At 37.5% G+C, this 12,418-nt stretch overlaps 1 protein-coding gene across 1 annotated transcript in view; it reads left to right on the forward strand.

The window, feature by feature from the left end:
* The first annotated feature begins 371 nt into the window (after positions 1-371).
* The window catches only part of LOC140155703 (nuclear hormone receptor E75-like), a 228,509-nt gene continuing 216,462 nt past the window's right edge, over positions 372-12,418 (forward strand). The window contains 1 exon segment of the mRNA XM_072178636.1: positions 372-1,414. Within this exon segment, the coding sequence (XP_072034737.1) occupies positions 1,123-1,414 (292 nt within the window). The 5' untranslated portion in view covers positions 372-1,122.

Here is a 12,418-nt window from a genome sequence, read left to right on the forward strand (position 1 = left end):
CACTCGCCTAAGGGCTCGCGGATGACCTGAAAACTTAAGGTCACATTTGGCACACTTCATTTCGTAATAGGGAAGCTGGTACAAATTGTCTCGCCTTGATCCAATTTTTTTCCGAGACATGAAGTTTATTTTCCATTTATATTGCACCAAATACAGTACGAATAGAATGTTTATAAAATAACAAGACAGATGGAACATATTAATTGCATGTATGATATCCATAAATCTCTAAAATAAGGAGCGACCTAAATTACAAAACCGGGTTGCCTACATTTTGATATAATCCTCCCCTACAATCGAGTCATTTATTCCGCGACCTCGTTGGTCGGTCATGTGTGAAGATTCAGCATTGCATGCGTGTACAACAATAACAGCGCTGCTTGACACACATAGCAAACTCGCGTAGAAAAACCGACTATGATGATGATCTACATTTACACAGCAGCGGTGAGCAAGGTACATGTACAAACTAGGCAAGTAGACTATTCGGCACACACACATTACAGCGAGTAGTTTGCCAGAGAGAAATTCACCATGATTTTCTACAAATCGTAGCGAGCTAACCGGATTGTTGTTTACCGGATTCGTATTTGTGTTACGGGTACATTGTGTGTGTGACTGCAGTAAACAGAAGAAGTTGTGAGTAAAATCCTCGCCGGTGTTTTAGTTCATCTGTAGCTTCCCGGCCAAGTGAGAGACCAACCCAGCCTTGCTAGCTGGCCTGGTGGCACAGTTTCCAATGACCTAGTTACCTACCCGCAGCCAGACAGAATCTAATGCCGCAGTACACCACCAATACAGGCGAGTTTGCTTTTGACTAGCTCTGTGTTCTAGTCCATAGCAGTACGTGTAGTTAGTAATTCGGTTCATGGAGCATGATTTAGCTCCCCTCATACAAACTTATTCTTAAGACTTCAAATTTGTAAACACTGACTAGTTCTGCTTGTGAACTAGGGGGACTTGTGATTACATTTGTGCGTAGGACGAGATTTGTTTGATGACATTATAAACTGAACTAGAAAACCAACAAGAGGTCAGCTGTAGTGCAGCATCTGTCGCCATTTCTTGGCAACCACCATCTTAATTCAGGAGACATTTAGTAAGCCAGAAATTGTTTTCCACATGAATAACATACATCTTCACGCAGACCATAGTACCTCCATAGGAGTCAAGATGATGAATCCCGCATCCTGTTTACATGGAGGACCTCCACCACCACCCCCACCACCGCCGCCACCACCACCATCATCATCGTCCATGGCGCAGGGGCCACAGTCAACCATGTCAACACCAACACAGTTGCCATCACCGAGTACAGGACACCATCCGCCACCATCCGGACACGGACACGGAAGCCCATCTCACAGCAGTAGCGCTACACAGGCACATAGGACTGGATCTGGAAATCGAATAGGTAAGTGATGACCGGCCGGCCGCTAATTTCAAATTTGATTTTCAGACCTGGAAATGCAATGCATGCATTAAATGTAGATTTTCAGTTTAAAATGTTAGGCTCACAATCCGGGCAAGACATATTGGAAATTAAATGCCTGGCTATCTATTTAGTTTGTTTGGCTTATAATTGGCAAAAAAATGAGATGCATATTTAATAATAGTACATTGCGTATTTGATTATAGAATGGTGTCGCAGCACTTAAAAGGGCATTTCGTGATCCACAGCCTCATCCCCCCACTTTTCTCAAAAAAAGTTGAGATTTTTATATCACCGGAAACCTCTGGCTACATAATGTTTATGTACAAAATATTTCTTGCAGATTAATTCGTTTAGCAAAGATCTCGTGAAATTTGAATTTCGTTCTGGTGCACCAGAACAAAATTACAACGCATTGTCTATGGAGCAGTGTAATACACATATAAAAATCATGCATAACTCATGTAACGCATAATATCGGAATCAACTGAAATTTTGGGAATAGGTTTTTTCGTGGATATCTACTGAAAAATGACATAAATAGAGGATGCTAGGATCACGAAATACTCCTTTAAATGCTAGTTGCGCATTGCGTACATATATTAATGCATGACTGGTAGCTGGTGCTTTATGTGAATTAAATTTTAAGTTGGAACTTTATTGAGCACAGTAACAAAAACTGAAAATTTTTACTAATTATGAGCCGAACAAACTATATTAAGAGGAGGAAGAAGAAAACAACAAGCGTATGACCCGGTAAATGGGTCTAATCTCGTAGACAGGACACAAAAATTAGGATCTATTTTAACCAAATTGATTCCCTTTCAAGCTTTCCCATTTTCTACATTGTACGGTATAAAGTCAGCTCAATATTATATAAAATTAGAATGGATTAGGCACAATTGGCCTCATTGGTGGATCTATGAATTTGATGAAAATGGTACCGTAAACTCGGGTGACTTTGGACACTGGGCTGACTTTGGACATGCATAGGAGAAACTGTTATTCCATTTAAGCTCTTTTACCTTTATATATATTTCTAAGAATATTTGTGTACTATGTTGTTATGTGGTAATGTACAAATGTATGAATATTACAAATGACTATAGTTCTTCAGTATATTGTGTTGTCTTTACATGCTTTTCATAACTTTTTAGCTGGACCCCAAAAATTTCTATCTCTTGGCAATGACACTGAGCAAAGAGGGCATGATTGCAGTCATAGCTGAGCATTTCAATGTATGATGGTTTCAATCCAGTTCCAGTGTATTATGGGTACATACGTGTAGTAATGGTCCTAACCCCAAACTCAATCAAAGAATGACCTAATACACATGCTAGGATCTTAAACATGACAATCTCTAGGACACAGTTCCTTAACCCCAATACAGTATAACTTACGACCTTTACACACACTAGGATCTTATTCTTAACCACACAATCTCTAGGACAAAGACTTTCCTTAAAACTCAGAGACCCCAAGCATAGACCCTTTACACGGGTCTGTGTCCCAATACACTTCTACCAGGGGTGGTGCTAGGTTTAAGAAAGGAATCATGGATGACTGCTTAAGTGGGGGTTAAAATTAAATTTTTGGGGTCATAAACTCGGGCAGGGGTTGAGCAAGGTCTAAAAATGGGGGTCATAAAGCAACAAAAAATAAAAAATTGGGGCCAAAATGAATAAATGTGCGCCTAACACACCATGCGACCCCTGACTTCTGTACTCAAAGAATGACCTTATTGTAGGATCTCAAAGGACAATCTCTAGGACACAGTTCCTTAACCCCAATACACTACATTCAAAGAATGACCTTTTACACACACTAGGATCTCAAACATGACAATCCCTAGGACACAGTTCCAATGCTGCACTCTTTGTGCATTTAAGGTTGGGTACAAAAACTCATATTCCACAATTCGGGTCGAAAATTTTAGCTCGACTTACTTAATGGGGGTCAACTGGGTGGGTCATTCAACTCTGCCATTGGGATGAGATCATTATGGCTTTATAGTTTCATTACCTGTTTGAAATCCCCAAACACCAGACTGTTTGCCTCTTTCATTAATTGGTTTTATTAATTAATATCCAGCTCAAAAATGCTCTCCATTATAACAACTTAAAAAATTGTTGGATAACCTGAACACTACTTTTAAATTGTTGCCATTATTCAATTATTAAAAAAAAACCACAGTTGATATGGTTTGTTCATTGATCAATTCATGTGCTAAATGTTGCATACATTGTAAAACATGAAACTAGATTTATATTAGGCCTATATGAACAAATAATATGATACCAATTGTACAATTTTTAGCAATTTAAAGAGATACAGAACGAAGGACCTTGATGTGAACTCGCAAAAAGTACTTTGGCATTTCTAGGTAACATCAAAGTACAACCTGCAAGGAAATGATACTAGTTGTGCTATCAGTGGTAGCCACTCCTGTTGACCTCATAAGCCAGTAGGCCATCATCATAGACTGAATGATGCTAAATGGTTGAATGTTACATGTGGTAAGTAGGCCTGCCCAAAACTGAAAGCTCCCACTCTTGTGTTAAAGTGTAGGTTGTACTACTTGCCCTACATGTGAGCAGCACAGTTAATGCTAGCTTCAATAATATTTATGAATCAAGTGTCTCAAGACTTCATCTATTTCATTTACCGGTGCTCAAATTGTATTTTTAAAGATTTCTAAAACAAATTTATTTCAACAACATTGTCCAATTTGTTCCCCATTAAAAAATAGGTCATGCAATTTTGTTTGTTGCTACCTGCTCATGTTATAATTGTACATTTCAAATGTTTTATATCGATGGACACCAAAAGTGTCCAAAACCATACTTTTGTTGTTAAAGTTGTGGGTGTTTTTGTTGATCGGCAAAAAGAACCAGTATGTGTGACTTTTTTGTCATTGTTTTTTAAACACATAATATGCATGTTTTGATGGATAATATCCACCATACAAATTTTAAGCATGATTTTAGATTAAATTTGGAAACAATGTAATATTGTAAACATTTCCTCCAATTGTTGGAGTGCAGTAAGATCTGATAAAATTACCTGTAATTTCTGAAATGAGTGATATTTTTCATGCATCACACACAAAAGACAAATACAATCCCTGACATTGCAAGAAGAGGCAAGATGTGCTGATGAATATTTAAACCATACTATGAATATTCATGAAAGCAGGTATGGATACAGTGTCATTGATGTGACTGTTGGTACACCTGTTTTAACATGGAATTTGATGGGCACTGCACAGCAGAAGTCATTTCACCCCAATCTTGCTATCTGGTGACCATGATGACCTTGTGACCTCTGTACAATCTTGACATTGACCTTGCCCTAGCTATTTTACCCCTCACTTTACTGGGTATGAGTGGAAATTGACCTGATTTGACCCTTAGAAGCATTCCAGAATTCCAGAGTATAATGCTAATCAGAAACAGGTCATAAATCGGTGCTGTGTACCTGTGTGATTGTTGAGCCCAGGTGAATTTCTTTGTGTCAAAGAATTTCCACAAAAATGTATAAAAGTACTACAGATTGAGGGTCAATATCACAGACTGGGCAGTGGTTGGTATGATTATGACTACCAAAACATGAAATGTTTAAAAGTGAAGGAAGAGAAATGTGTTTGCTTAAAAACTGATTTCTGATCTGGAACTCTTTCTGATAACATTTCAGTTCTTAATTTCTCAATTTCATTTTCTCAACACAATTTAATTTTGACATGAGCACTCTTCAGGTTTTTAAAAGCAGGATCTATAAAAATTCAGTGTGTACAGTGCTACATGTAGAGTTTGGAAGCTGAAATTAAAAGAAAACAAAAAGTTAGAATTAATTAGGTTTTGCTCAGAAGATGTAGCTTCAAAACTGAAGTGTTTTAGCATGTCAAAGTTCAGCAATATTCATGTACCTAGACATAGCATTTCCTTGGGGTAGCTAGTCCACAGATCAAACAATTTAATGTTTTGCCAAATTTTGACAAGTGTGTAGGCTGTAGGCCTACTATTAAATTTCTTTTGGCAACTGAATATGAATTACTTCAGCTTCCAGAAGCCCATAATGATTTCAGAAATAATGCCCTCGATGTAAATTATTTGTTTTCATCTCAGATCATAGACCCTGAATATTTAAGCTTTCTGAAAGTTAATGACTCAAGAGAGTATACTATATACAACAGTATGTTTTCCTTCTTAAAGTTGCATGTGATTTCAGACAAACTAAACTGCCTGACTTAGAACAAGGCCAGTTCCCTCGTTCTGTGACGCCCTCTATACCAAGCACTCAGCAAGTGTTTTTTTGCGGTAGTTGGGCTATCTCAGTCAGAGGGTATCAGATGGAACTGAGCCAGCCAGCACTTTGTAGTCAGACATGAATCTGACACAATGAAAACCACCCAATGTCAATGTAATTTTGAGCACATGGGTTGACACCGGGGTTACCAAATTGTCACATGACTGGGAAACAAGGGCTAGTTAATGTGGTTAACATTGTTAATGCATTCAGAAGGGGCACTGCTTTCAGACAGAAAAAGGCATAATTTAGTCCATTCCGGGGGAAAATGATTGCAAATTATGAAGTTGGATACATGTAGGATAATAATAATTATATTAGTGTTGAAATGCATGATCAGGCAGAAAAAGCTGTTGTATCCATTCAGTGTCCATTGAAGCTGACCATGTCAGTGAAGCCTATTATCAACCTCATTTTAATTCAGTGATGTGAGAGGTCTCTGACATGAAGCAGGGTCAATCAATTATATATTATTTTACCAGGGGCTGAAAAAAAGAAAAATTTATAACCTGCATAATTTCTGATAATTGCAAAATGTGTGCATTTTAGCCTGTTTGTGAATTTTAGATGAGAAAGAGAGGCATGATCAGTGGTTCTGGGTTCGTTTCTCTTTGATTTGAACCCACAGTGAACCTTGACCATAATATTCAAGGCTTTCATCAGTTATGCATCATACATTTGTACATCGCCCCTTAAAATTTTCCCCATCTGGTCATCTCAAGTATGCCAGTATGGATGGATATTTGAAGCCATATCAAAATAGGTCCATATTTGCTTAGCCCATTTTCAATATTGTTTCATTTATCTGATACAAGGCATATATAGATTGTACTACGGACATATCGTGTATAATATTGCATTCACTTGTATTGAATGACATACATTTTGTGAAAACTAGATTTTGTTCCGCCAAGCTCAGATAGCAAAACTGATCCATGCATTAGAGAAAAATAGAAAGGGATTTACAACTTCTTGATTGTCTGGCTTTAATGGTAAAATAGAGCGGAAAAATGTTAATTTATGGCGACGGATTAGAGTGGATTTGGGGTTGTTTTTCACACAACTGACAACACATTGTAGTCACTTACTCATCGGTTTTTTTAACAGGTAGATTACTTCTGTACAAAGAAAACATTAAATGGATGGCCCCCTTATGTGTTGCGGTAAACCAGTTGTTTTTTGTTTGTTGATTTCTATCAAGTTCCAATTATTGCTCTGCAACAAAAAAAGAAACATGTCATGCATGGGAAACATACAGTTGGTATAGTTTTTGGTTCCAGTACAAATGTGCTGCACCCAGAAAGTCTACATATCTCTGTTTTTGATGGATATCTATATTGTTAACAAATTATTATTAATCTTGTCTATTCAAAATTGATTGGGATGCTCTTTTATGTTCTGATATGATGATATCATTAGGACAGGTTTCAAAGTCTGAATACTTACTTTGACCTTCGTTTTTGTTGTTGTGATTCTGAAAGAAATGACGTTGATGTTTACCATCATTTTTCTGCCTCATTTGTTCATATAATGGGAGGGTTTTCGGAGCATGTTGCGTGCGAGCCTTTAAACTGGCCCAAAATATGGCATGAATCAAACTGATTGGGCTATGACAGTGATAAGTTACTTGATGATATTGCTCAAAATTAGTTTTGAATTGGGTTAATTATCACAGAAGGTATTGTGAGAATTCCAGGTGTGTAGTTCAGTTCCCCCTCAGGGCTCATTGTTTTGAACCAATACCTTTAAGGTTCATTTGAGATCTTATTTCTGAATTTCTAATGGCCCTAATCAATTGTTGTTAGAGGTGTAACAAGCAATGGGGGCAGGTGGGGAAGATTGTCCCCTTGGAAAATATATGCATGTGAAATGAAAATAAAACAAACAATTTTCCATGATATCTTGTCATTCTTGTGTATAGTAAGCATATCACGGTCAACACACAATTGGTAGTGGTGTTGTTGGAGAAAAATACACCGTAAAAGTAAAACTGGAAGTCATTGATCGCAAGTACATATAGTTCATCATTTCGTCATTATTTTTAAGCTTACCTAACAATTTTCTGGAAATTATTGTTGTAAAAAGGACCTTATAATCGCCCCCTTTTCGAAAATATCATGCCCTGCGCCTTTATTAGAGGATATAGGCCTACAATATACCATGTACAATTGTACATGTAAATTGTACATCAGGGAAGGGGCTTGCTATTATAGGCCAAGTTCATGTTACATTTGCATAAAGGTCAGCCACATCATCCCAGCTAGTTGGTGAACTTGGAAAGCATAGACCATAAAAAATACATGTAAAAGTTTGCTATAAAATAATATGCCCTCTTTGCAAGTAGAATAGTTTTGTGCAATCCAAACAGGTCATAATTCACTCAGTGCTATTTGACCTCTCTAAACAGAACTTGACAATGCATATTTTTAGGGCATTGAGGTTGTATCCAGGGAATAAAATATTTTTGTAGGGTTTGTTATTCTGTACTGTGGATATTGGATAAATATGACATTTGTATAATTTTCTCATTCAGTGTAATGACAAAGTCTGCAGTATTTAAATGTGTTTACTAGCTCATAAACAGTCAAAGACAACAATCATACTTCTAACAGAAAGTTACCTTGAGAATGGAAAACAAATTGTTAACATTTTACTGTAAATCATGAATCCTACAGACTTGTATCACTGTAGGCCTATGATCTAGCCAACACTAAGATCGGAAGTAAAACATTGCAATTTTTCAGCATAGACCATGTTGTCGGCCCTGTCGGCCCTGTCGGCCGTGTCGGGACACAGTTCTTAGAACTTAGTATGTTTGTGCATTCAGTTTAGCCCTACCACATGGCCCTTTAAAATACGCTATACTCCGATACTGCTAAAACCTAGGTTTAGCAGTTCACTGGATATAACACAGGTTTTGTGGGATAGCACTACTTTCGGACTCTGTTGCTATCATCCAGAGAGGTGGCGTCTGCAACGCGCTCGGTTGAACGCCTTGCGCTTGATTGCTCGAGCTATGCGTTCGCTATGTCTGTGAGTGCCACCATGCGCTACGCGCTCATTTGATCAGTCTTTCCAACATAGCAGGTCTGAGGAGAAAGTATAATTTGGGCATGCACTACTTGGCGAAACATCACTCCAAATTCAGTTGCGCAATGATCATTATATCTGTATGATTTTCTTTGAAAAGCAAGTCTGGTTTAAGGTTCAAAATTGAGTTTTCTTTTAGATTGTATTCTTGTGAACTAGCAAGAGCCATGTAGATTGAATCTCTGTTACTTTTACCCTGGCCTGGAATTAAGGATGGTTGGAACCTTGTGAATGTCACCACAATCCCTATAGCATAGGGTAGACCTTTTGATTTCACCTGCCGCTTTTAATGCACTGAATTGTAACCATTCTATACATGATTTGTGCCTCATGAATAGATTGTGGGTTAATCCATTTCAACATGAATCAAACTCTCAACCAAGCCCAAAATATTTATGCTTCAATATTTAATACAAAGTGCAAAGTTCAATTCACAAGTTCATATTATACACGGGTCAGTGAACTGAGTCCCTTTTGATTGAACATTGACATAAGGGCTGAGCCCAACAAAAACTGATTTTCTAGTTCTATTCATGTGAGGTTAGAAAGCATGAGTTGGTAATCACTATTAAAGTGGGACAGGTCACGTTTTTGATTTGATTCCCATTTTTATGCTGTAAAATAAAACACTGCCTTTAGCAAATTTACAAACTGACCAGTAATTTGTGTTGCATGAATGGTTACCAGTGAATAGAGTGCAATATATATTTGTGATTTGGTATTCATATAAAGACACAACGCAGTGTTTTATGCTTCGATAACATTTGATTTTTTTCTAGTGCAGATATAATTATGCTAATGGTGCGCTACACACAGAAAAGAAGTGGATGATTTTGAGACTCCTGTAACAACACTAGTACGCATAATATAATGTTAACAACCTAGATACGTAAATACATTTCAAAAGGACAATGAAACACATTTGGGGAGCATACAAACAATGTTGAAAAGAAGAGGGATTTTTCCACCATCTTTGGATGTACAAAATCAGGTTATTAGTTTTTGCAAATTTTACCTGGTGATGTATTTAAAAAGATGAATCGGTCATTTTATTTACGTTGTAAATCAGTAATCAACTTGGGTTTTTAACCGTTTAAGTCACTTAAATTATTAATTAATGTAACCCAAAATATGAGATTGATTAAAATGTGTTCAAAATATCAGATTGTTTTGTCCTAGATTCAAAGAAAGGTGAAGGAAGGAAGCTTCATCAGCAGCATGTTCCAGTGGATGATTTTTGCTATCTCAGGTTTGTCTGTTGTGATATGTTAGCCTGGTTGTTGGCAGGCCCAGCAATGCTGACGCCAAGTAACAGTTATGATGACTAGCGGTTGCTGGTCTTTTTGACAATAGTCATCAGTCATTAGTAGGCTGCCAACATAATCATGACACCTACATAGCCTAAATAGTGTTAGATAAATACTAGGGGAGCCACTCTGTTGGATTCTGGGTCATCATCTCAAGCGTAAAATGCTGTAGATCAGTGGATAATTCTAATTGTCTTCTAGTGCCTGTATTTTAATCATGCTTATTTGCATAATTAACTAGCTAATTAATTATGCAGATATGCAAATAAGCTGATTAACTAAAAGAGGAAGTTTCAGTGCAAAATTATGCAAAAGAAAATGGCTGGAATTGCAAAGGCCTACAAAATGTGTTTGATTGGTAAAAGTATAATTTTTTTGGTAAAAGACTAAATCTTGACTAAAGACTAAAACCTTGAATACTAAAAGACAAATGATACACACAGAATATCTCTCTTAAAACTTCAAACATCAAAAACTACTTTGTTTCATTTATACTAGAGCATTTGTTATCCATAATATCAAATTCAGTGACTATTTTCTTTTCCTCCCTCAAAATAAATGAAAATATTCAGGGACGGCAGTATATTTAGGGTAACAGGTACTTCAGGTTACGCCAATCAAACATTTTTTGGGGCCTAAAAACAAGACTTTGAAAATTTAATAAAATGTATCGATGTATTTAGCCATGCTTCAGGTATTGTGATAAAATCTGTTATCAAATCTTTTGCATTTAAGTATTAAATCGTGTGATAACTGAATAAAGTGAAAGTGGGAAGGGAGATTCAACCTAAATACATCATGTATTCTTGTGCCTTGCCCTCTCTCTCTCCCTCCCTCTCCGTCTGTGTCCCTCACTTTTATCATTTTTCCACTTGTAAGATGTCACTTGAAAAATACAATAATGTTCCTTGAAAACGGCAGCTGCCTACTTCAAGAAAAATTGTGCCAATAATTGTTGTCTGACAGGCAATTACAAAAAAAACACTAGCGCAGCAACCGACCACTGGCAACCAATTCAAAAATGAGATCTGCAGAATCCTGCATTATACACAAAATCCGGGGTCTTTCCAAGAGCTCGGGTTTCCATATGATACGAAAAATCGTCAAAGCGTATTACAGTTAATGACCTATAATTTGAAGTTGGTGGAAGGTAATTTTCTCTTGGTTTTCTGCTGCACTTGATTCGCAAAGAATTTGAACCCATAAACGAAGTAGAGTGATTGTAATTAGAGCGGACATTTTGAAAGTATTTCTAGACTTAGAATCTAGAAAGATGTTGTACTTAAGAAACCTGAAATGAGGTATGACTTGAGGAGCTTTAATAGAAGGAAAGTATGAATAATATGGTAAATGTAACAAAAACATTTGAGTGTGTACCATGCGCCTTGGGCCGGTAACTAGCAATTTTAACTGGCAGGCCGTGGAGTGCACCGTGCCTCGCACTCATACCTCAACGACCATGGCGCAGGCTTGCTTCAGTTGCCCACGGCACTTCATGTTGTGCCCCAGTTAAACTGGAACATGAAAATGTTATGATTAATCACAGATCGGTGCAATCAATGCATTAATCGGCTGGCCGGGCTGGCGTATACATGCACTCATTGTGACCTTTTGTCAATCGCATGCATGCCACATTATTTTGAAGTCAAAAAGCCTGAGACCATAATGAAACGTGGTACTAATAATGTGCCGGCTATAACTTGGATGGGCTTAACTTGTAACCACAAATTTTGTTAGCAAATTGGATGTTTTCAAGTTGATATTCTTTGTGTCTTTAGAAGGCATTGTTGACTGCCATAATTGTACTAGTGCTTTGAATACGGTACATAGAACATGTTGGCATAGTATGGGGATGAGTTGGGCATCTTGATTTGAAGAAACTGACATCATGTGGAATATATTGTTTGGGAAAAAATCAAGTGTACTGTTGGGAATGATGTGCATTGCAAAGACTCAGTACACCGGTCGATCTTACCGTTTCCGATGTTGATTAAGATACTTCTTGCATCGATCCCGAGATGCGGAAAAACCAATAGTCATTTTGTCCCACATAAATGAATAAATAACAAAAACCCCCGATCCCCCGGTGGACTCTCCCAAAAGGTGACGTCACACCATATGATCGCCCCTTATCCTCCTTGGTCTACGACTGACACAGGCGTGCCTATCGATTGTTCATAGCACTGTGTATCAATTTCTCGACCAAAGGCGAGATATACGGTTGTAGTTTCACACCTTAGGTAAAACCAAACCGGTATTGTTCGGCTGAGGATAGTTTTGACGG

This window comes from Amphiura filiformis, chromosome 6 (assembly GCF_039555335.1).
Source record: "Amphiura filiformis chromosome 6, Afil_fr2py, whole genome shotgun sequence".
Lineage (NCBI taxonomy): Eukaryota > Metazoa > Echinodermata > Ophiuroidea > Amphilepidida > Amphiuridae > Amphiura > Amphiura filiformis.